Source organism: Parus major, chromosome 3 (assembly GCF_001522545.3).
Source record: "Parus major isolate Abel chromosome 3, Parus_major1.1, whole genome shotgun sequence".
In the NCBI taxonomy this organism is placed as follows: domain Eukaryota; kingdom Metazoa; phylum Chordata; class Aves; order Passeriformes; family Paridae; genus Parus; species Parus major.
This window is the reverse complement of record NC_031770.1, coordinates 17,487,824-17,513,620: the sequence shown is the minus strand read 5'-3', so window position 1 is coordinate 17,513,620 and position 25,797 is coordinate 17,487,824. Positions and strand designations below refer to the sequence as shown.

The following is a 25,797-nucleotide window of genomic DNA, read 5'->3' as shown; positions in this document are numbered from 1 at the left end:
AGCAAACAAATAGATCTCTGGTCTTCAAATAATTTTAAACAGAAAATCTTTGTTTATTGGTCAAAATTATCAAAAAAACTGAGTCTGCAGTGGCTACAGCATGCAAATGAAAGCATTTCTCTAATCATTTCTCTTGCCCTTCAGTAGTGGCCACCCTGCCTCTCCTTGCCAACTACAAAAGAGAATGAAAACCTGTTCCTAAATTTTCAGATACGGAAAGCAGCATCCTCAACCCCTCTGAGCCAGCCAGAGCAGAGCACACTGACCACATGATGAGAGGGCATTAGTAAGTTTCCCTCTTGAAACAGGAGCTTTCCTGAGCCCACCACACACCGTGTCTGCACACTTGGCCTGGGACACCCATCTCACCTTGGGAATCTCTTAGCAAGTTATTTTCAGGGTTTCCTCCACCTTAGGGAAAGAGAGCGAGCACACAGGAGCTAACAGGTGTGAAATCAGCACTAAAGGGGTTTTCATGCAGCTGGTGTAATCCTCATGAAAAACAGCTTCTCCTACATGACCTTATTTCCATGGGTCCTCCTGTTGCTGCTGTGAAGGTAGCCATACACCCTACCTCACATGGGTGTTACAAGTGCATTAAAGTCTTCAAGTGCTGTGCAGTCAAGTAAACCTGTAAAACACAACAAGAATTTATTTTGAAAGCAGACTAATTTGTGTACATATTTACAAATACAAAGAAATTAAAATAAAGCCAATTTTTATGGTTTGCATTGGGGGGTAACTAGTCATTTTGCAAAGACAAGAAGGGCAAGAAAGCTGTATTTTAGCCTAATTAATCAGAACTAATGAGCCCCTAAAACCTTGTTTCTCTCAATCAGCACACTATCAGCAGTGACACTATAGTAGCCTGTTCTCCATCAAAGAGCAGCCCAGGGGCCATTTAATGACACTCCAATGTGACTGTCTCCGAGTTTTTCCAGGAAGTAAAGCTTGCCTAAATTTCCAGACCAGATGGTGCAACTGTGAGACAAACTGTCAGATGGCTCTGAAGTGTTTAATACAATTAAGGATATGCAATCTGGAAATGCCCTGAGCTTAGACAATTTGTCCACAGATTTCTGTAAAGCTTTCAGAAACAAATCCACACAGTCTCCTTCTGAACAAGCTTAATGATGTTTTAGCCAACAGCAAGGGAATCAGGGATCACAGGAAGCAAACAGAACCCATTGCTGATGCCTTCTCAGCCCCATAATAGGCAGGACAGCAAAGGAGCAGAACATCACCTCAGGAAAAACTTCACTGAAAGAGTTTTTAAGTGTTTGAATGCATTGTCCAGGGTAGTGGTGAAGTTGCCATCCCTGCACGTTTGAGAAACAGCTCGACCCAGCACTTTGTGCTGTGATCTAATTGACAAGGTGGCAATTGGTAAAAGGTTAGACTTGATGATCTTAGAGGCCTTTTCCAACCTAAAAGATTCTGAAGACATTACTCCACAGCTCATCTCCATCCAGCAGACCAGTGGGAGAAGAGCACATACTGGGCCTGCCTTCTCTTTACTCACCCTGTCCTCCTCTTCTTTGTTTTCCACCTGCACCAGCATCAGCTTAAGGAAGCAGCTCCCAAACCCCTAACATTTTCACAAGCTCAGGAAGACAGCTTGCCTTTGACACCAAGCAAGACAGAGGACACCCACAGAATGGGAAAACCCCACACCTCCCACACTTCAGAGCAGCAGAGCTGAGTGGAGAGTTACTCTGAACAGAAACACACAAATACATGGCCCCAGCTACTCTCTGTTAATCGTTTCACCAACATGCATATCCCAGTACCAGGAACAGGAGCACCCAGTAGCATCCCACATGTGACATTTCTCACTGAAACATTTTGTCTACTCTAGAGTAAAGGGAGAGAGCTACTGCCTAAAACACACACTCACAGGTGAACTAACAAAGGAAAAGGTTGGAGGAGTGGCTGAGCTGCTGTAGCACAAAAAGCAGAAGAATTAGTGTCCATGGAAGCGTTCAGGATCTCCCACTTCCAGGTGTGCTTTGTGATGTGGTAAAGGGCAACAGGGAGATGATCAGAACACCATAGTGGGTGATATAAATCACAGAATCACAGAAATGTTAGTGTTGGAAGGCACCACTCAAGATCATCTAGTCCAACCCCCCTGTGATGGCAGGGTTGCCTCACATCAAATCCACTCCAGACAGGAATTTGTTCTTTTTGATCTCCAAACATAAATACATGAAGGGCTTGAGAGTGCTTAAGATAACTTGAGGTACATAAGGCATATTATCAGTGTTTCCAAACTAAGCAGATAAAACCCCAAGATATTCAGTTAAAAAAATTAGTGTTAGACCTGGAAATAAACCTACATATAATTGCACAACTAGAACCAAAACCTGTGAGTGCCCAGAGCCATGAACTCTTGTTCTGTAACTACTTGAAACCAACACAGCCACCAGCTACTGCCAAAAAACAACTTTCCCACTTCACACTCCTGTCACTCCTTCCCATTCACACCAGCAACTGGGATCTGCATCGAGCTGTATTTGTTTATGAATGCCAGCAAGACTTAAGAAGTAGAGGTGGGAGTAAAACCTCTGGAAGCAATTGTGGCATTGCCACAAATTTAAATTAATCTGCCTTTGGAAGATATGCATGACCTCTTTTCCTATCCCTCACACTAACCTTGCAGCCCATGTCTGATTCTTCCTGTCAAAATGGTGTGTGCCTCCTCGCTGGGTTGAGTTTCACAGCCCACAGCATTTCCTGTGGACCCTGCAGCTCATGGAATGACGCAGTGGCTTGGGGGAATCATTGGCTATCCCTACCCAAACTGCTCCAAGTGTGGCCTCCCTCAGGCTATGAGTAGCCTTCAGTGGAGGTAAAGCAGGGCTGCTCAGCTCAGCAAGTCTGCTTTCCAATGCACGCTGTGGATGTGCCAAGGGTTGAGGTAAAGACGAGGGAAGGGACGTTGTAAAGGTTTCCAAAGGCATTTATTCTACAGAAGGGGCCAGGAACAAAATACAACTAAATAGAGTGTACAGCAACTTATATATAGGGGAGGATCAAGGGGCAGGTACAACTCATAAACCAATAGGGAAGACTTAGGGGAGGAGCACAAGGCAGGGGTCACAACAGATGAACCAATGGGAAAGCAAAGGGGGAGGGAAGAGTTTGCATAATCCAATAGGATGTCAAATACCAGGTGATTGAAAGGGAAGGTCCCAGAAAAAGGGGTAGGTACAAGATGGGATTGAGAAGTCAATGGGAGGGGCAGGGAAGACATGGGAAGGTTTGGGAACAGAGGGTAGGGTTTACAATGATTTATGGTATAGGGGAGAGGGGGGACACAATTTGGAATAAACCAATAAAGCAGGGGGAGTAACAGAACAAACCACTTATATAAAGAACTGCAAATGTATTGAAAGAAAACACACCCCAGCAATGGAAGAGGCAGCTGTGCAGCCACACAAGTGCCATACTTCCTGCTGCTCAACAGCCAAATAGGAAAACATGTCACTGCACATCTGAGAATTCTGTTGAGAACTACATTTGTTGTACATGCTCAGATGAACAAATAAAGGCCTTACAGGTAATCTTCAGCTCCTGTTCCACCAACTCCTGGATGTTTGTTTTCACACATTTCTTTTCTGCTTCAGGTGTTGTGATATATTTATGTATAGGGAACATCCTTTTGCACTGTGCAGGATTCCTTATGTAGCTATTTCTGGTTAAAGGGCCACACAATACACTTGACAGCACACCTGAAAAAGCCAGTGAAAACCTGCTACTACATATTCAAGTATATATAATAAATGGAAATTGTACCTGTGAAAGCAAAGCCGGGAATCTGATGCTGGAGTACATCAAAGAGCAAACAGTCTGCAAGAAGGTATTTCAGGATGGAAGACCCCATCTACCCAACGTGCCAGAAGATGAGAACTCAGCCAGTAAGTGTATCTTTAGTAAAAGGAGGAGCAAACCCAAAGCTTGCAAGTGCTTACAACCTTCAAAACCAGGTGGTTGTGACATACCAAAACTAAAAAGATCACACGTATTCCTGCCTTAAATACCTTGGTTTATATCTCTCTCAGAAAGTTGGGAGGGTAACAACACCACTTTGAATGTTTGGAATGTTAGGCTTGCTGCTGAATGCAAGACAAGTGCATAGGGATGTAACAGGAGCAATTCATTACCCTCCCTGCTGCATGTGAGCCAAATCAATCAGGAACTAGTTGGGAACCCCTCCTGCTCTAAACAAGTTACAAGCTGCCTCATCCAAAGAGTGGGGAGAGGAACAGCTCCCTGCCACTTCCTACAGCTCATATTCACCACATCACTGAAGCTGGCAGATGCAGCAACAGACACAAGAACTGCAGGAGCCAAACTGATTCAAAGCATCACTGTTCCCAGAAGACTTTTCCATGCTTCTCCTTGAATCATTGATGCACTCAGCTGACAGGCTTGAAGGGGTGAGAAGTGACCTGCGGTGACCTTATACAGGAGCAGTGATTCCATTCTTTAGAGCTGTCATACAGTGTTAAATTCACAGCTTTCATGCAGGTTATTTGTAAATGAGTTCAATAGATGCTGGAGCTTTCTTTAGTGTTACATGGGCAGTTGCACAAAGCTTGGCAGTGCTTGAGACACGTTCTCTAATTTCCCCAATACATATTTGTCATCTTCTCACATGACCTGTCTCACATATTGCTCATGAGCTCCCTGTGCTACACCTGTCAGTATCTCACCCTGCATGGGATGTCTCTCAAAAAATGCTCTGCACAGCTCCAGGTTCACTCGCAACCTGATATACTTCTCTCTCTCCAAGCTCATGAAAAACACTTTCCCTAGGCAATTTCTTCAAAGAAATTCTTGTCTAAAGATGCTTTGATAAACAGCCTGTATTACCAGAAGGACGTTATCTATTAAGTAGTGTAACCGGTAATTCTGAGATCAAGTCTCCTGGTACACTTTCATAATGTTTTCCTACTGGTATTATCCAGCAGAACTACTGATGGAAGTCAGATAACAAAGATAAATAGTAAAGGGCAAATAAAGTCTTCATGCATTGTGCCATGGTCTTTCTTCCAGAAACAGATGGCAGCTTGAAAAATGCTGGGCTTCAAACTGTGTGTGACCCAGTGGGTCAGTGATGCTGTACATCATCATCTGCTTGGCCCTGGCACAGACAGGTGGGATTGCACACAGGAAAGACTGAATTGGCCTCTGGATGGATGGGGTAGTGTGGGGCTTGGCAAATCACTTCATCCTGCTCTAAATCTGCAAAGTGGGATATTTTGGCTGACAAAGCCATCTCCCTTATTTGTTTTTGGACAAATTATCAAATGTGCAGTTTTATATATGCCAAATATGACAGTTTCAGACCATGGCCTTTTCCTGCACAATGACAATTTCAACCTCAGTCTGTAATTCAAATCTCATCATTTCATTGGACAATTGCAGATTAGAGCTCTGAAAAGGTCTCACTTTCTTCTCCCTGCTTCTGAGGCGAAAATGAAAACCAGAGGGGAGCACTTGATGAAGATTTTGCTGATGGGATCACCTACAGCTTTCTTTATTGGCACTGATCACAGTTTATAAATTCAGGAATAAAGAATTATTTTCATTAAATAGCATCCAACAAACCAAATTATTTTTCCATCCGGCAGCAGCTATGACAGACAAAAAAAGTTGTTAAGCATAAACAGCTTGAAAAGTAAGCACCTCAAAAGAATATCTAGTTCTGAATTACACAGCTCAAATTGTCATTTAAAATCATTGGTTTAGATTGTTGTAGGCTCAGGTTGTCATCTAGCACAGATCAGCATGATATAAGGCAGGACCTGGGATTTATAATATGTACCATGGGTACACAACTTGCTCCTAGAAGTTAGAAACTTCACTTCTCCGCTGACCTGCTATGCAATTCATGTAATTTGCTCATCCTCCACAAAGTACATCAACTGGATGTACCACAGCTCAGTCTCTAACACAGGGACCAGCTGAACTCACAATCAGACAGAATTGCCTTGTGAAGCTCAACCTATCATGGTGCCAGGAGGACAAAGTACCTTCACCTGCACCTGTCACAGGCACCTAGAATGTAGGGTACACCCAGGGGGACCTGCAAGGCAGCCACTGTCACACCAAGTGATCATCCAAAGTCTGACAGCTACATCCAAGTATAAGGAGCACTTAAGGAAGAAGCTTGCTCAAGGACAATGTGTTGTTGCCTTCTGCTGGTGAGGAGTAATACCATGAACACAGGACTCCTTGCACCTGGCAGTGCCCATCTGCAAAATAAAAGGGAAGAGGTGGATGTGGAACATACTCTGTTGAAAACACCTCTCCTGCCTCTGAGGCTGTATTTGGGTACCACGCATCAGAAACAACATCACACATCATTCCAGCCTGGCTGGGCCACAACATGCTGGTCCTCAGGATGAGTATCAGTCTCATTCCTGCTTCTTTAGCAAACAACCCTTCAAGAGAATACAAGCTTTGAGCTTCATTCAGTTGCACTGCTAGAGGGATGCTAAAATGGAAACTGAGAAAATGAGCTCAGAGGAGGTATTTAAGGGAATTACCCTAGGTCAGAACTATGACACAAAGGTTTTCAGGCTCTGCCAATTTATCTAAACACTTCTGTGGTCAGGGCCCAAGGGCTTTGACATTTTCATCTACATAATCTTCAATTTTATTAGGCTTTCAGTTGTTTTTCTCTTGGCAAAGGTGCATTTGTCAAAGAAGCAGCATTAGAACTAAGATGAAAAAAGCAGTCTCTCTCTTTTCTGCCCAAACATGCACAAAGGACATCAAACACATGGCAGCAGCCAATAGCTGTTGGTGTTATCAATATTTTCTAGCCTGTTTCCCGGCAGGTCAGGTGGAAAGAAAGAGTCTCTCTGGGGTTTCTTCAGCTGAAGTTTGATTGATCAGCTCTAGATGAACCAAATTGTTCCTGTAAGTGCTTCTGTAAACAAACTAATTACAAACCCCTATTAGACTGTATTTAGTTTATGCATTTAGCAGTAACATCTGCACCAGCTAAATCAGGCTGGAACAAGCAAACCTACCTCTGGCACAGTATCTAGTGGAGAAAGCATATTAGACTTCTTTTTGTTCACAGATTTTTCTCTCTTCTCCCCAGCCCAGTGACCCTTTGTGACAAAGATTTATAGAACTAGCAGTCTAAAGGGGGTCACTGCAGGGCAAGAAAGCATAAAATGAAAATGCAAGAGGCAACTGGAGATTAGTTTAAACTGAGATTCATGTTTTACAATTATAACAGTAAATTCAAGAGTTCAGAGGAGACAGCACTGTGCTTTACTTCTCACTAAGCATGTCAGAGTGATTTAGAAGTGACCATTTGTCCTGCTACAAACAACAACATAGTCTTGAGATCACCTTGACTTGCTACTTGCTGCTTTAGACATGAGCTGCGATGATGCACCTTCCGCTCTGCACCTCTCAATTCTCATGAGGAAACACAGCAAGGTCTGAGTATTTCAGCAAGATATTTGTAAAAACATCCCTTTGCTGGGACTGCTGAGGAACGTTCACTCAGGAAAAAAAAGGGAGAAATGAACACCAAAGAACAGAAAGTCTCTTTGCATTGATTTATTCTCCAGTTCATATTCTTAGGCACTGAATTATCCATCTTCCACATAAAATTATGTATTTATTACGATCTATTTTCCAGACATATCCAGCATATATACCAAGAACTTTTTTTACAGAGAACTCTCAGCCCAAGGATACAACTAAGGGGCTGGGTACCAACAAACCCACACTTCTTAGTCTTTCCTTCTCAACTTTGAGCACTAAATATAATGTGGATCTCTCGATTCTTGTTTCATAGATATGTCCAAGGATTCTGAATGTTAAACATGTATGTGAGGTATAAGAATGGTTTAAGACTGACCTCATGAACTCCACACTAGTGCAAAAGTAGCTGGTGGACTAGAGATTAAACCAGTGCTTCTGCATTACTGCTGCTTCTTTTCCTATTCTCCTGTATTCTGGGAAGAATCCAAACAAGTTTCATTCACTTGTTCTACCAAACTACAATAGCTGAGTCGGTCTTTAAAAGCATGTCTTTTTTTAGTGTTTTTCCTTCATATGTACTTACTCATTTACCATAAATAGGAGTGGATCACTTTTTGTTCACTTGAAGATATGAACATTTATATTTTCCAGAACTGTCAGAAAGAGAAATTTCCCAGGCATAATGTCCTGGAGCATATTAATGGGCACTAGTGGCTTCATCCTTGAAGCAACTCTGCTTTAACTTTAAAACTAAATGCAAAGTTAATTAGTTGTTGGTTTGTTGGTTTGTTGTTTTTTTTTTAACAGAGAAGCAACAATCCACCACTGGCCTGATTTATCCCACTGCTGGAATTGCTTCCACCAAAAGAACAGCCACAGTTACGCAAAAGGTATGTACAATTTTCAGTAAGTTTTTGCCTAGGGTTGCACCAGTAGAAAGGTCACCAGAGCTGGGTCCTCTGTAAGTAGCAGATCTAGCTATATATATATAGCTGATATAGCAAAGTAGATCAGGACGAGCCTAACTCTAGGAGCATTAATGGATTGATCACCTAAGTGAATTAAAACATTTAACCTCCCTTCTTTACGGCAGGTTGGGACATCCTTCAGTTTAGTGTTTAGTTAGGAGAAGGATTATCAGGCATGTATAAGCTTTGAAAGAGACCTGTCATGTATGAAGAGCAGCTGCTGATATGGATGCCCCATGGAGAGGCTCCCTTGGAGTTTGATTACAGCAGTCCAACATTCCAATTTATGAATTACACTGAAGAACAGTTTATCCTCCTCATGCAGATGTGATCTAATGACATCAGTCCCCTCTGAGATTCCCAGTGCTTTTAAACACATTAGATCATGGAGTCAGCTTGACAATTCTGCTTGAGGGGATTTGTCAAAGCCATTAAAGTGCAGGCTGGATGCCTGCACTGAAGGATGTGGTATCACCTGTCTAAGTCTGCACTGGCTAGCTGGGACCTCTGTGACAGACAGAAGTGCCCTACTATGCAGTGAGCTAATTTAACAGAGGCAAACCTCAAACCAACCACTTTACACAAAGCTTAATCCAAATCCTCAAAATTCAAAACAGATTTATTTATTTATTCCCTTCTCATTCATTTTCAGCACTGTGTGATGTGATAAATTTGGGAAAGCCAAAGAAAACAGACAGTACCCTCAGGAAGGCTGTATCCTCAGGATTTCCAAGCCAATCAAAACCAGGAAAAATGGCAAAAGAGACACAAACCCAATCACGAAGCTGAACTCTAAGTCCAAGGTTACTCAGAAGACAGTTTGGGCCTTCAGAAGCAAAGAAGGGACTTGGAAACACTCAATTATCACTTTGAAAACCTGACAGTACTTTGTCCGTCAAAGCATACTTTGAAACAGTAACACTGCCTAAAACTCAAGGAGGTGAGATTTTCCATGCTCAATGGGAGGCTACTGGAAATAGTGTCAAAGAGGAGCTGATCACTCAAAAGCTGGCCTCCAAAACCTTCCCAAACTCTGGTTCAGAAAAGCTTCACAGCAGAAACCCTGGGAGGAGGAGTTTCTACCAATTACTAGGATAAGGTTGGGAGAAGAATCACATTTTTCTATTCAGTTTGTTCTGTGGCACATGTTTGTCCAGCCAGTAAGCAGGAAGATTGATGTGTTCTCCTGGGAGAGAAGAGCAGAGTTGCTGAGCAACAAATCTCATCCACAGAACCACTGACAGGCCTGTATACGGACAGGGCCTGCAAGTCCATCCAGCTTAACCCTAAAAACAGAGAAGGGAAGCTGTAAATTCCCATTCCCATTTGGTGCCCAGGGGCCACCAACCCTACCAGGGGGATTAAACACCTGGTCTCAGTTATTTCTCCAGCTTGCCCATCTCAGTTTGGAGAGGGCAGCTCTCTGAACGCCTGGAGCTCAGGGCATAGCTCTTCCCAGGCACTTGAGGAAATGGGGCAGGATATTCTGAGCTAACTGCACAAGAGAATAACACACAGACACTGGTGTGACTCTAACCCACAAACTGCTGTCTCTAGCAGCAAACATGTGGCAAAATCAGGAACAGAGATGTGAACAAAACCACATTTTCGGCTCATTTGCTTTTTCCAGGAGTCACAAATCGCACAGCTGCAGTTATCATGTCCAGCACTTAAGCAACAGTTGGCTATTCACAGTTTATGTAATATTTTTTATACAAGCATCTTTCCTCCATCTACCTTAGAGAGCTTCAGAACAAAACCAAATTTGTTTCTTGATTAGCAGAGGGACTGCCTGCCTTTGGGACTCGGATGTGTTTCACAGGAAAGGGAATGTGAGCACTTGAGGAAGATGCCTAACAGTTGTGACAGATCTTCTATTTTGCCTTTCCCAGTAAGTGAAACCCAGAGCAGACCTTCACATCTGTGTCTTCCCTGGGTGGCTGCATCCTCAGTGGAGCCAAATATCCCAACCCTTGCAAACAGGCCATGGCTGAGACAACAGCTTCCCATCCACAGCAGTGCTGACTGTGCTGGGACACATTCCCATTTCCCTACTGCCCACTGAGCTGTAAAAGGAACTCAGTACCTATAGCTTTACAGCTCCTTGGGAGAAACCACCCCAAAAAGTTATATTTTGAGCCGTCCTGTTGCTACACTTTTGTTCCATTACAGCCCACTTGAAATATCCTGAGTCTGTTTTTAGACTCATGATGATAAGACTTTGTGTTTGTGCTACCAACAAACATCCTACCATCCTTTTGGAAGGCTGTGAGGGAGGGAACAGAGTTAAGTAGCAGAATCCATACTGGAGTAAGGATGGGGATACTGGATCTCCTGGTTCCTCTGCCTCACACATTCCTGAATCACCTGTTTTCCAAAAATATTTAAAATCTTCCTTGGGAAATGTGATCAGTACATTTTTAGCCTGGTTTTCTCTGGAAATGAGGTTCATGCAACCGCACTGGTTGCCAACCCAAGTAACCTTCAAATCAGCTAAGTGACTTTAAACAAATCTGAGAGGATTTACAGCCTCAGGGATGGTCCTTACATTCCTGCACTTTTTGGAAAGCAACAACTGAGCAGAGATCTTCAGGCTGTCATGTCCACAGAGGGAGAATACTATGTACACTCTGCCCAACAGCACAAACATGTTTACATGTGCATATAGATGTAATATTCAGACATAAATACATGTTTAGTGACAGACTGACCAGCACATGCACAGGTCTGGGTCAGCTATTTCCTGCTGACTTTTCTCTTCTCCTTTAAATCTAAAAACTATGCATCTTTCTATTTCAAATACAAGAATTTTCTTTTTCTAAACTAAATAAAATATACTTTGCTTTTCCACTGCTCTGCTGAGTTATTTATATTTTATCTTATTTGATGAAAAGCTGCTTCCTATCAAACTTTCCAGACTCTTGCCTGTAATAGATGGCTTTGTCACCTCCACCACTGGGTGCAGTGTGGCAGCTAAGTGCCACTGGATATGATGTTTGAAGTTGTTATAATAAATAGCTTCAAATCTGGTCTGGATCAGAGAAATAACTCTGAAGTAAAGAAAATAAAATTTCTCCTTTCTAGTTTCAGGAAGATCAAATGATAAAGCATTTGAAGACATCTTTTCTGCTTGGATCCCTGGCATTAAGAAAAAAGATAACAGGAGAGCACAGTGAGGCAGATACAGAGGTGCTACTCTGGAATAAGACTTGGGAATAGTGATGCTTCTCCACAGAAAACTACATCAAATATGAGCAATGGACACCCATGACTTGAGCAGGGCTATGAGCAAATGGAGATGTGTGGATTCTGATGGTTTTTACATTTCTTTTGTGTGCTCTGTCACCTTTCTGAGGAACAAAACAAACTGAATTTCCACAGAAACATCAATCCCTTTCTCTCTTCAAAGCCACACAAAAATGCTGTTAAAAGGCAAGATTTTTTTTTAAATTTTTTTTTTAATGTGATAATGGGTGTTTGTCCAAAGGAAGAGTACTGAGCCTGCCAAACTACTTTTGAAAGGGCACCGTTATCTGTTGTATGTCTGAACTTCTTTCACATGGAAAGCAGAGTTTCGGGGAAGAGGAAGGATGCACACCAGGATCTCTCATGCTGCTCTGGAGCAGGGGTGAAAGCAATGCACAAGCTGAAACCTGAAAAGAGCCTTCACAGCAACTTCCCAAGCCTCTGTTATACATGGTAATTGTTAATGCAAATACCACAGCAAGTTATTTCTTCTGTTTTTTTAATCTCATTCGTGTTTTGTATCCAATGTTTCAAACACAAGTGGATCATTCCTGTATAATGTGAAAAACAATGATTTTTATAAGGCTTGATTGGGTCAAAACTGCAAAACCACATGACACTTCCTGAGGCACATCTCAGTCAAACAGGACTTGGAAAGGTTCACATTCAGAAGACAAGGCAGGCTTCAAGCAAATGTCAAGATCATTACATGCCTAAAATACCTCAAGGACTGCCTCCAAAAGCCACCCAAAATCAGCAAGAAGTGTTTCTCTTATTTTGCTAATATTTTACTCAAAAAAAACCCTTTCACAAGACAAAGTAGTCCACCAGCACTTGCCAACTAAAATGAATTACATTAAACTCAGACACCTTTAGGTTACTACAGTTCCTTTAAGAAAGAAAACTAACAGTGCTGAACCTGACAAACAATTAAAACCCACAGAATGTCCCATTTCACAAGAAGACTGAAGCTGTGCTGCAGTTCCTTTCTCCCAGAGGTTAACAAGGCAAGTGCACCAGTTCTGCTGATCTGTCCTTCTGCTGAGATAATCCCAGGTCACCAACCTTCCCTCAGGACACAGAGACAGATGTGTGGAGGACAAAGTTGGGCAAGCCTGACAATCTGTTAGGAGACACACCAGGTCTGCAGAGGAAACATTGGCTGCTATTTATTTCATAGTATTGCAGCCCAAAGATGCTTTGTGCAACTAAGAACCAAACCCTGTGAAACAGCAGTGAAACTGAATCCAGCAGGGAACTGGGTGGCAATCCAGTTTGGAAAAGGGAATACAGTAGTGTAAGAGAATTTTCAGGGATTTCCATTAATTTCCTTGTACTAACTGTCTGAAGAGTCATTACTTTAGTTTCCCCTGAATGCAAGAAATGGCAGTAAAATGGAATATGCTTGGGATTAGCTCACTGTGCTTAACGAGATGGGCAAAAACCCACAGCAGCACAGGTGACATCTGTGGGCTGACACCAGCTTTACACAGGGTTAAACACTGACTGTCCAGTGTAGCTGTTAGGGACAGTCAGGGAGATAACCAGGAATAAATAAATGAGTTTTTAATAACAGCCTTGGTCCAGATTGAGCAAGACTGCACCTATTCTTACACTAACCACCCTATTTTCTAGTTTGATGCTCAGTCTGGGCCTAGAGAAGAAGCTTTAAAGACCATATATAAATGTGCATCTTTAAATATCTGGCACACCTTTAAAGGTCAGTCATCCTACAGATCTTTCTTAAAAACGTGTGCAGTAAAAATTCACTCTTTTCAGCATTTGAAGTCTGTTAAAAATATTTTCCTGATCTTTTGATGCAGTACTTAGGTTCCACCTAGTGGCTTTCAACAGTCCTGAACAGCAAACTAGACAGGCATTTTATTGCCTAAATGCTTAATTCTCACATCTGCGTGGGTCTAGCTGCAGAAAGAATCTTAGAGTCTTCTTTAGATGTGGTTCTACAGTTTTGACCTAATCAATCCGTAGAAAAATCATTGCTCTTTAAATTCCACAGGAATGATCCACTTGTCTTTGAAACATTGGATACAAAACATGAGATAGAACGAGATTTTAAAAATCGAAAGAAATAACATGCTGTGGTATTTCCACTAAATTACCATTTATTCCAGAGGCTGGGGAAGTTGCTGTGAAGGCTGCATCAACTCTCTGCACAGCCAGCTGAGGAACAGGCACCTCTAGACCATGACTCAGATGACATTTTGTAGAGTTTTACCTTCAGGTAAGATGAATTACATCCCAGAAGTGTCTCATTTCCTCATTTTCATTTTTTAAAGAGAAGTCAAGGGGCTTACTGATAGTGTGGTACCACCACCACACCTCCTGAATCCCACCCAGGCTGTCTGACTAAGAAACACCCTGTGACACAGACCTTGAAGTGGAGCCCACCTTGCAGGGAGCTCTCAGCAAGGCAGCAAAAGGCATCTGGAAGCAGGGCAATCACAACAGTTACAGATTTGACCTAAGTTTAAAAGCCCAATAGTGGCAGAAAATTTATTTCAACACTGTTCTGCTCTCAGAATATATCTTACCCTGCTGCTCAGCCATGTTAGGCTGATGAAGGCTTGTCTTACAACATGAAAAGCGTAAGAAAGTTCTGCTCCTGCCTACCTGAAGGTCATAAAACAATCCATGCTTATACTTCAGTTCCCTAAGGCATTAGCAGAACACTCACTACAGACATTTTAGCCCTCTTTGGAAGACCTGTAGTCCCTCTAAAGAGTCACTATCTTCAAAGGAAACGGAAAAAAAAGTCATCCAAAGAAATGTGAAACTTCATGAATTTATCAGCTGCCACATTAGAGGTCAAAAGCAGATATTTCAAAGTAATTTTAGTGTCTTACATAAACAACTAGACACAGTTCACCAGAACTGATCTAGTTTGTCCAGAGATCATATGCATTTAAAGAGAATGTGATATAAAACTAAAAGGAAAAAAAAAAAAAAAGAGGAAGTTGACCTAGTTCATGATTTGTGGAGTGTGGGATGGATGAAAGGTCTTTAGCTCCGTAATGCAGCTTTTTCTGTCTATCCTCATTTCAAGGAGCTTTACTTTTGGTCACACACTGCTTGAGGCTTGCACCCAGCAAATCATGTCTGCTTTTCTAGAACATGACTCTGGTGTACAGCAGAGCTGCTGGGATTTATTACTCCACAGCGGTGTCTCTGCTTCCTCTGCACAGCTCACCTTCTCACCTTCACCTAAGCTTTCATGGAGCATGTGACAGAGTGGTTCTTTCATGCAAAGGAAAGGAGAAAATCCTCAAATGCCTTCAAACTTCCACAGTAAAAATCAAGAAATGAAGGCTCCACACTGCCTGTCTTGCTGCTGGGTTCGTACCCCAGTCAAACAAGACGTGGTTTCTCTGCGAGAGTTAAACCAGTTTTTGTGCAACAGTGATTTCACAAAAGCTGAGGAGAATTACAACACTGCTGTCATCTGCTTAAAGCGGCTCTCTCCCCAATCCGCACAAAACCAGGTTCTGTGCAGCTTTACCTTCCAAAACCTTGACTCGGGCAGCGGCTGCTCCCTCCCTCACAGCGCGGGGGATGCCCAGGAGAACCGGGAATCCCTCCTGGGAATAATCGTCCCCTCTGCCACCCAAACTCTCCTCTCCAAGGCGCTTCCACCCGAATCCTTGGCAGGTGCGCTCTCCCCCTCATGAAGACGGGAGGGGCCCCCGTCACCCTCAGGCAAGGCCGCGGGGGTGGGCCGGGAGCTGCATTCCCCTTCGCCAAGGGCAGCTTTTCCCGTGGAGGAGCTCCAGAGGCCCAGCTCAGCCCCGGGATGCCGCAGGTGCGGTGCCCACAGAGGGAGGCAGGGGCTGTCCGGCCTGCCCGGGGCGCTGAGGCGGGCACGGCCCGGGCGGAAGGCAGGGGAAGCCGCCCTGTACAGGGACAGGAGCCGTCGGCAGGGCTGGAACTGATAGGTGGCTCCATAGCTCAGTGGTTAGAGCACTGGTCTTGTAAACCAGGGGTCGCGAGTTCGATCCTCGCTGGGGCCTCCCGAGCTTTTCCCGCTTTCTCTTAATTATTGCTTTTATTATTGTTTCTCCCCCGACGCAGCCAAGGGGCTCCGGGACGAGCGGGCGGCGGGGGTGGCCGCCTTTTGCATCCCGGCGCGGCGCCTGCAGAGGGCGGCGGTGGGAGGCGAGCGGAGCCCTGGAGCCGCGAGCTGATGCCGTGGGCTCGGCTGCCTCCGGGGGCAGGAGCGCAAAGGAGGGCCCGGCTCTGCTTCCCGAATAAATCATTTCCCTGGATCTGAACGTCGAGGGCTGTTACGGCGCCGCTTCCACCGCGTGGGATCTGGAATCGCACGATGGTTCCAGCCCACGGCTCAGCTCTAACGCGGGGCTTTTGTGAGGGATGCTTGGCTTCTGGTGCTTTGATTGTGTTGGTGTTTCAGATTTGCTGGACGTTTCCAGCCCTTACTGGACCCTATGGAAGCTGCAGGTGATCCATACCTTGAAAAAATATTCCCAGAATAACTTAGGCTGGAAGAGACTTTAAAGATCATCCAGTTCCAACCCCATGCCGTGGGCAGGGACACCTTCCACTGAACCAGGATGCTAGAGCCCCATCCAAGCTGGCTTTGAGCATTTCCAAGGACTGGACATCCACAACTTCTCTGGGTAACCTGTGCCAGTGCCTCACCACCCTCACAATGAAGAGTTTCTTCCTAATATTTGATCTAAACCTCCCCTCTGTCAGTTTGAAGCCATTCCCCTTTTTCTGTCACTACCTGCCCTTGTAAAAAGTCCTTCTCCAGCTTTCTTGTGGGTCTCCTTCAGGGGGAGACTTACAAAAGACTCTTGCAAGATTTCCCTGGAGCTGAACAGCCCCAATTGTCTCATAGGAGATGTGCTTCAGCCCTCTGAGCATCTTCGTGGTCTTCCTTCAAAAAATTCATTGCCTGATTTCATTGCCTGAAAGACAACTACTCTTGGAACACACTTTTTCCTGCATTTCAGCCAAAGGAAGAAAAGAAAAAAAAATAAAGATGGGGTTATTAACATGTCTATTCCATATTCTTCAGTAGAAGATTAAAGTCCTGGAATTTAGAGGCACTTGGATTTATTAGACAGTCATACACAACCAAATCTTACTAGAGAATGTCCATCACAGGCTCTCATGACCACTTAAGTCAGTAAAGGACATCACAGCAGGATTTGGAAGCTGGTGCTGTTAAAGTTTAGTATGTTTAATAAAACATATGTAGAGACTGCTAACACTGCCATTAATAAGGGCATACCTGGGACCACTCCATAACAAGTCAGCCAAAATCTCTTGTATTTGGTTGCTATTCAACACTTGTTTCACCATTTTATAGGCTACTTGCTTTTTCTGGGACATCACTGAGCTTCAAAAACTGCTTCTTCCTTCTCCACTTTTCCCTTAGCTAGTGCTGGTTTCTTCGGAAGAAACTCCTCAGTTCTGGTTAGGTGGGAGCTCTTCTTTTTTGGCAAAGGTGGTGCTGGTGCAGTTCTGGAATTCTGTCCAATCTTCTTTCCCTTATGAGGTTTAGCCTCAGCTTTGACTCTCTTTACCAGATGGAGCTGTTTTCGCTTTGATTCTTTTATTTTGATGGATGGGGTCTTTTTTGCTTTCTTAGAAGAATCTCTTGGTGTGGCTGCAGTGAGGATAGAAGATATTTTGGAGGCACGGTTGTTGAAGGTTCATTTAGCAGCTCAAGGACAGTCTCTGAGGAAAGTAACTAACACGATTCAGCATTCCTGCTTTGAGGCAAAGGGCTAATTCAGAGCTTTGACTGATAGAAACACTTATTAGAGCTATAGTAAAAAAAACCAGCTGAAATTATGAAAGAAGAAATGCACACTATAAACCTCTCTTCTTCCACCAGAAGAGCCTTGTTTTTCTTGGAAATAAAATTACTGATTTTAGAAATTATGGATGTGTATTTAAGGGAAATTACTTGCAGACAGAATGTGATGAAACCTTGCACACTTCTCTAGCAGATTTAACAATATTAATTGTTCATAATACACTAATATCTGGAAATCCCAGACAAGATAATATCGACTTACTAAACACCAGTTTCTACTCAAGATGTAACTCCTGCCCCAGCTGCATGAGACTTTAAGACAGAACACAGCTTGGAAAAAGGAATATTGACTCCACACAGATGCACAGAGAAGGCATTATTTGATTCAAGAAACTTGCCTCAGAGCCAGGGGGCAGGCCCTCAGAATTTCCCAGACCTCTTCCAATGCCTGAATCAAAGCCATCAGTTCCCTTGCAATGCCCATTTACACTATTACTTAGCAAAACTTAGGAAAAAAAAAATAAATCATGGGTTTAAGCAAAGGCACAGCATCAAGCAGACAGCAGAAGCACACTTTAAATGTGATAACCAAACTTCATCATTGCCCCTGCTCAGTGCTTTAATTGTTAAGGCTGCTGAAGGTTTCAATCACATGCCTCTAAGCTTATGTATGTTTTGCTTCTGATTAAAATCAAAGCCTGACAGCTTACTTGCACGTGGAACAAATGGTATCCGCTTGCTCTTTGTTTTCACTGGAACAGGATTGTGTTTACACTTCCCTGGTGGAGCTCTCCTTGGAAAACAGAAAGCCACATGGAGACATCTGAGAGATTTTTAGGGAAGTGCATTTATTCCATAGGCACACACCACTTCCCTGCTCTCATTTGCCTCTGGTGGAAGAGGCATGAAAGCCCTTCAGGCACCTGGAGTGCAGCACAGGTGGAATTCAAGAGGCAGACACAGGGCTGGCAAGGCATAAAATCCCTGTCCCAACAGCAACTGGTGAATGTGACCTTCGCTGGGATTTCCTTTGGATACAATAGTTCTGCAGCAAGAGGGGTGAGAAAGAAAAGGAACAGGCACAGAGGGAGGGAGCCACAACTGCAAAGAAATGTGTCTCTGCTCCTCTCCTGCTGTTCCCTGACAACTTCCCACAGGACAAAAGCACCAAAACAAAAAACAACCAAACACATTTTCCCTGAGGTAAAGATGTTGCACGTTAAGTGACAGGAAGAGAGGTGGAAAGGAGCACAACACACCTGTTTTCTCTGTTAGCCACCAAGGGAACTGCTGTAGAACAAACAAGAACAGGTTCTTCCAATTTGGCGTGCTTGACAGCACCAAGCAAAGCAAAGCATAACCTAAGGCATCACATTCTCTTGTGATTAGCATTCTCCTCCAGACAGTGGCAAGAGCCAAGAGCTTCATCTACACCATTTCAATTTCTTGAAAAAGGTTACTAAAGCAGGGTTGCAGGCATTGCTGTCTGCAAATTGGGAATTTCTAGTTGGGTTTTCCCTCTCCATCTCTCTTCTCTCCGGTTTTAAAATGACATTCTAACTCGTTTTCTCCCGGCTCGGGACAGAAGGAATTTGGTGCCACCCTGCTGTCTCCCAGAGTACTGCCGGAGAGGCAAGCCGAGGTGGGGACAAACGGCACTCCTTATGCCACCAGCTTTCCTGGCAGGTTCTTCGGGAAGTTTCAATTGCCATCAGGCACATGAGAGTGGCCCTGGCAATGTTTTAGAAGCAGGAGTTTGTGTGGCTTGCTGTCCGTGCCAGCGCACTTCCTGCGGTGCGGGCAGGACGCAGCGAATGCTGGATTCGCTGCCCGGGACTGCACCCGGGAGAGAAGCCAGCTATCCCCAGGAAAAATCCTATAAACAGCAGTACAACGCAAAGGAGAAAGGTTCATGAGGAGACCAGAGTCACCCCAGGAGCTGGAGGTGTCAGGAGTACTCCAGAGCCTGCTCAGGCTCCCAGGAGCTCTGCACAGCCTGGGCACGCCTGCAAACTGCAAACAGACCAGGGCAGAGCTGACACAGCCCCATCCGGGTTAAGGCTAACAAGGGCATCCGGAAAATGCAGGAAAACATTCCTAAGAGCCAAGGGAGCAAGTTCCTGGTCCTGCTCTAGAAGTGATGGACACAGAGCTTCAAAAGCACAGGGTTTTCATGGCACATTAAGGAGTGGCATAGAGACAACAAAGATATATTTGCTTTGATAAATAGACTCTGCTCAAGCTCTTGATGTTTATGCACGCTTACAAATAGATATACATATATATTTTAGCTGAAAATACTACATTTTGGGCAACCACAGTTAATGCACTTCCTCACAGATGAAAAACTGTTAAAGGCAGAAATCTCCTCAAGCAGTAAAAGATTCAAGTTCTGTTCCCATCGCTTTGGTACACAGCTTGCGTTAACTACCTAGCTTTGGATCTAACTTCTCAAGAAAACATAGCTTGTTTTCTTCATTCTGCTAGTGTCCAAGGTCTCTGCAACAGCACAAACACATTTCTGCTGTATCTACATTACAGAGTGATTTGAAAGTCATTTAATGTTTTTTTAATAAAATCCAAAAACTAGGGAGGCAAAAAAAAATACATAAGTGTGCTTATTGTTGTAAAAACAGACTTTAGCAGGGATAACTGCTTAATGAGGAAAAAACATTTTGCTTGGAAAAACCCAAGGTTTGGGCTTCAGTTATTATTTGAGCACTTCATGAACCACCAGGTTTCTTTCATCTTTGTGAAGAAAACTGTGGAATGGCATTTAGTTTTTATTTATATTAAAGTGCATCATAGATATTTGATGTAATGACCTGAAAGGATATGGACCATCATTTTTAAAACGTTTCTTTGCTGTGATTCAGATATGGAAACTTTCTTTTAATCCTTAACTCTCCCAGATCTTCAAGGAATTTGAACTCTATTTCCTTTTTCTCTGTGCACAGATATGATGAGTGAGGAACAAATTCACTCAAACTGATTAAAGTTGTGCCAAAGGTACAGTGTGTAAACAAAACCCAAGGACTGGATGCAGATGTCAGTGATGTGGTGTATCAGAAGTGCTTGGCATTCTTTTACTACAATAGCTGGGGAGTGTATGGTGGTTATAGAAGAATTTGGCATGGAAATCCATCTTTAATTACAAACCTTGCAGGATCAATGAGCTTGTAGAGCAATCCATGTGGTGCATAGGCACTGGGATAAGAAGTAGACATAAAATACAGTTCACCTAAATGGAAATGAAAAAAGAATCTGTAGGTGCTGAAGATGTACATTGATTAAATACACAGGCTAAATTAATCTGATATATGCACAGTATTACTGAAGCACACTTTAGGTGAGATTTAAAACTGATACAAGTAACTAAATATCATCTCATGCAATTCCTGTAGGTATCACTGACTCTGTGATCATCAGGAAAAAAAATGCTGCAGGCAACATTTTCAAGTGTTACAGAGCTAAAATTATGTTCCTCCAAATACCTTTAAGTGTTTATGCTATGTATGTATGTTTGTGCTATGTAAAATGTAGGGTAAATCCTGAAAATCAAGCATTGTGTTTGAATTTGTATCTAAATTTAAACTCCTCATCTTGCAAACATTCTGGGGCAGAACTTCCATAAAATATTTCCATTAAAATCCCACCTCTATTTTAATCAGCAATTAAAATTTCAGAATTTAAAGTTTCAGAAATTAAAGCAGAAGAGGCTACATTCTACAGAAATATTATTTTACTGGTTTTCATGCCAGCAGCCCAAAACAATCTATCCAGATCTTTTTTTGGCACAGATAGAAGAAGGTAAGTACATGCAGAGTCCAGGAAAGAACTACTACATTAGTAACTTTTCTGCCTCATTAAATAAGTTTGCTTCATAAAACAGAATTAATTTTAAAATCTGGGCAGTTATACAAGCATTGATTTTTTGTTTTGTTTTGGTTTTTTTGTGCAAGTAGCAGCCTTTCCAGGATACTTAATATGGAGATTCTGATTCCAAACTTCACAAGCAGGTAGTTCTCTTTGCTCACAGCAGTACCCAGGGGCTTTTCACCATACTAAGAACAGGTATGACTTGTGAGGAGTAAAGCCCTTGCAGCTTTTGGATGGAGCAGGGGGTTTCTCACTTTTCATTGCTGCCATTTGGTTAACAGAGAGCAGCACAGAATGTCCTGGTTTCTGTTGCTTCCACATCACATCTGTGAAGGAACATCTCCCTCTTCCCAAACTGAAAGTCTCCAGCCTTGCAAAGGGGAGCCAAGTCCCCCAAGCCTGTCCTTGCAGTCTGACCCCAGTCCCAGCTAGCAGAACCACACCATTCCTCCCATGTTTAACATCTTCCCAGAATGAGGAAGGGCACCACCAGGCCCTGAGAGCCATCCCCAAAAGTCAACGCTTCAGCAGAGTGTCCTTGTCTTTTTGCTCTCTCAGTCCTCTTCTGAAGTGAGTACTTCATTAGCACCTTTGAAAATATTTTTAATTTGGCTCAAGTAAGTGTTAACAGTCCAGTTCCTGGACCAGCAACCTGAGAAGGTAAAAAGAGAAAACCAACTCCCTCTGAAACAAGGCATATTGTCAGTGCCCCTGAGCTTCCTAAGCTCTGTTCTGCTAACAGGCTGCAGCAGAAAGGTCTTCTACAGTTCACCCTCCTAAAAGAGGAGCAGCATCCCTGGGCAGCTGCCATGCTTTTCCAGCCATGGGACTTCCCACACAGTGTTTCCCTGGCAAAACAACGCCTGCAGCACATGGACCCAGCAAGGCACACAAGAGGGAGGCCACTCCTCAAGGTCTACATAAACTCCCAGGATTAGGTGGCCTTGCAGTCACTGTTGGTTGTCTGCATTCAAGTATGCAGGAAAATTAATCTCATCACTTTATAAAACCAACAAACCAGAAATTGCTAAGATCACATTGATATTTCTGTTACTTTCTCTCAAGAGTGTGCATTCAGCAATAAAATCAAACCTCAGATTAAAACAGTTTTTAAAATTCTGGTGCTCTCCCTGCACTAGCTCACATCCTATGGCTTTCAATCAGTTTGAACAAGGCTTAATTGGGCTTTTTGATTTTTTTTAAGCTCCTCCTGTAGCAGTTTTCTCAATAGGGAAGCATCCTTTCAGCCATCAGCCAAACAGCTGCTCTACCACATGTAGCAAGGTTTGCATCCAGGGAAATTTTCTAGCCATGCAACTTGCACTACACTTCTTTAAGAATATTACAATTTTCAGAGTTTCATACTAAGTTTTTAAGATAAATCCTAGAATAACTCAGCTGAGGGTCAGACTCTAAACCTCTAAAAGCTCAGGAAATATTAACTACAAGAGATTTGCTTGGTTTTAGAAGGACTAAGTGTGTCTTTTGGCTGCTTTGTGTTTTGGCATGCAGTTTGTGCAGTTTGGCGTGACTAACAGTTGCTAAAAAGGCAGGAGGGTCCTGCCCTCTGATTCCAGGGGTTCAGGGGTGCTCAGGCAGAACAGTGCCTTTGGTCTTTCCTCCCTGCACACTTTCCACAAGCCAGGTGGGCAGTGGGGAGATAGCACTGATGAAAACACTGTGCCCTACCACCTTGGGACCTTGCAGCAGCCGTGTGAAAGCACTTCCTCTGAAATTTTGTTTTACTTTGACAAGCACAGCATTTGGAGCATCCTCAGCTGCCAAAAAACATCCTCCCTGCAGTCCAGAGATCCTAACACTCTGCCTGTAATTCCCCTATCATTTGTTGCTGTAGAATTTATAATCCAGCACCTTGCAGCTGGCAAGCAGGAGGTAAATACTGATCTGTAATTCTCTCTTTCATTATGGGAAAATCATCATCCTCACTGGGTAATGTTTCCATAAACCCTTATTGCTAGCAACTGTCACTATATATTCCCAGACTTCAGTGATGCACCTTAAACAAAGCACTTTGCAAAATGCCTGCTGAGGATTAAGTGCCATTCCCCTGCCAGCCCACCCTTCCCCTGCTCCCACACCTCCCTTCACAGCAGCACAGCAGTCAGAACCACAACTGACCCCCAAACCAGCCCAAAATGTAGGATACAGATATTATTTTTCTTCCTACCTGACACAGGATATCTTTGATGCTTGTTCCATGTAGTTTACTTCCCTGGGAATCCATGTAATCCATGATGTCCCAGTATTTTGCTGCAATGCTGTTGTCTCTCTCCTGGTCACAGCAGCCTAAGTTTTCATAGGTAGAGCACAACTCCAAGGGCAAAGGGGGCTGGAAAGGCAGTCCATAATCCAGACACTGAGGGTGTCCCAGCAGAGTCAGGCACAGCAAGGAGAGGCAAACACACATATGTGGGCAAGGATAAGAAACTCCAGAGCTGCTGCTGCTCTTTCCAGCCTGTGGCCAAGCATTCACTTCCTTCAGCATAGGCTTCTTGAGGTCAGATGTATAGAAATCCTGGACTTCTTCGTAGCATGGTTCATTTATCTTCTCTGTTTTATTAATTGCCTGTCCCAGAGCTCAGCATTCCCCGATTGCTTACATCCCCTCTTCCTTTCTCTCTGAAGTTTACTACTTGGCAGCAGAGACACCCTCCAGGCTGCCTCTTTGGTATTCCACACATCACAGGGCTGATCCCTCCCCTCTGGATATTTCTCCTGCCCCTAGAAGCACCCACAAATCTAACCCAAACATTTTAGCTTAAATTGGCTGAGAAATCCTTCACCCAGAAATATGAATAATAAAAATATGAGATGTGATACCTATATACAGAACTTGATAATCTTTACAAGACACAAGTGAACAATTTTCAGTTCCTAACTACCATTTTTCTCAGCTTTTGAAATGCACCAAACTTGGGTGTGGTTTCATGAAGACTGAACAGGGGTTATAAAATACAATCAAGTTAAGGCAGCAATTAACCATAGGAACAAGTGACTTCAGAGATGTTGCAGTTACCCACAAATTCAGGTATGCATTAAGGGCTAAAATAAGAAATTCAGGAGAGAAGGAGGAAAAATTCATTTAAGGTACCAGCACAACCTCAAGTTGACTGTGATATTCTGCAGTAATCCTGTACTCAAATCAATTTTTGTGGGTTTGAGCCCACTTGATATTAAACTAATTTAAAATGCATGAGACCTTTGCACACTTTCCCCTCTGGTAAGTAATGCTTGAGGCAAGCCCTTCCCATCAGCTAGGGATGCAGGTGTTTGTACACATTGTTCTCAGCCTGTGCTGGAGGACGACACTTCCCTAAATTTGCTCTTCTATAACTAGGATGAGATAACTGATCACAGCCACGTGGACAGGGAGCTATTTCTTTCATGCATTATTAAAAAAAAATTCCCCGCAGAAGCTTTGCCCACAAGATGGGGAGGAAAAATGACAGGAAAACCAAATCTAGCACAGAATTCAAAGATGACCATTCCAACCCATTAAGAGTTGTCACATTCAAAGTACAACACACAGGCTTGAAAACACAGTGCACACAGAATGATTTGACCAGAAGTTTCACTCTGGATTTGTGATCCGCTGGTTTGTCTCAGGTGCAAGTACTGTGGTGTCAGGAAACAGCAAGTTTTTTGCAGGACATAGAAGAGTAATGTTTGGGACAGTTACACAAAAGCTGTGACTGTGCTCTTGTACTTGCTGACTGCAGCATGATAGTTCTAGCACCTGGAGAGGACATGATCCCCCAGAGCAATCCTGCTTCCAGAGGTCACAGGAGAAAGCTGGAACCACCACCATGGATCAGCAGATTTTTCAGACAACAAGCTCCTCTTTATCCTCTCACTCTCCTTATCTCCACCCCAACCTCTGATGCTTTGTTTCACATTTCTTCCTCAGTAGAGTTTCAGCTGCTGCAAGGCACACACATCTTCCACAGCAAGCTGTGGGGACAACAGGAAATTTCATGGGAGCTCTCACCAAGCACCGGGGCTTCAAGCATTCAGCTTTTATACTACTTGTGTTGGGTTAATGATGAAAGCTCCTGTGCATACCCACAAAGGAACATAGGCAGACAATGACAGGGGGAAGCCCAACTCACACTCTGCTGAGATGCTCTCAGGGTCAACACAGGAGAGTCACCAGCCCATCAAAGTCCATCTTTGCAAGTCCAGGGAAGCAGAGGGGCACAATGGCAGGCAGGAAGCCAAAATAAATACTCCAGGGAAGGGACACCATGTGTCCAAAAGGGAAGGGACACCTGGTTGTCTGCCAGGGCTGTCCCAGGACAGCTTTAGGTCCACGTCCAGGCATAAAACCCCAGTGAGATGGACACTGAGAGCAAATCTGGATCA

General features: G+C 43.5%; 1 protein-coding gene, 1 long non-coding RNA gene and 1 other non-coding gene across 3 annotated transcripts in view; 1 reads left to right on the top strand and 2 right to left on the bottom strand.

Moving 5' to 3' along the window:
- LOC117244169 overlaps positions 1-578 on the bottom strand; it is a 33,385-nt gene extending 32,807 nt beyond the window's left edge. Inside the window, exon 1 of the long non-coding RNA XR_004496746.1 lies at positions 370-578. This is a non-coding gene — a long non-coding RNA (uncharacterized LOC117244169). The remainder of the gene's footprint in view (positions 1-369) is intronic.
- Positions 579-15,684: 15,106 nt separating this feature from the next.
- On the top strand, positions 15,685-15,757 carry TRNAT-UGU. Its single transcript has one exon. It is a non-coding gene; the product is annotated as a tRNA-Thr (tRNA).
- A 1,301-nt stretch (positions 15,758-17,058) lies between these two features.
- HHIPL2 (HHIP like 2) lies at positions 17,059-25,184 on the bottom strand. Its single transcript, XM_033512552.1, is given in 7 exon segments — positions 17,059-17,401; positions 17,404-17,453; positions 18,246-18,328; positions 20,695-20,776; positions 21,518-21,599; positions 23,603-24,012; positions 25,142-25,184. Coding segments are annotated over 7 exon segments (1,047 nt in total). The 3' UTR covers positions 17,059-17,104.
- Positions 25,185-25,797: the final 613 nt, after the last annotated feature.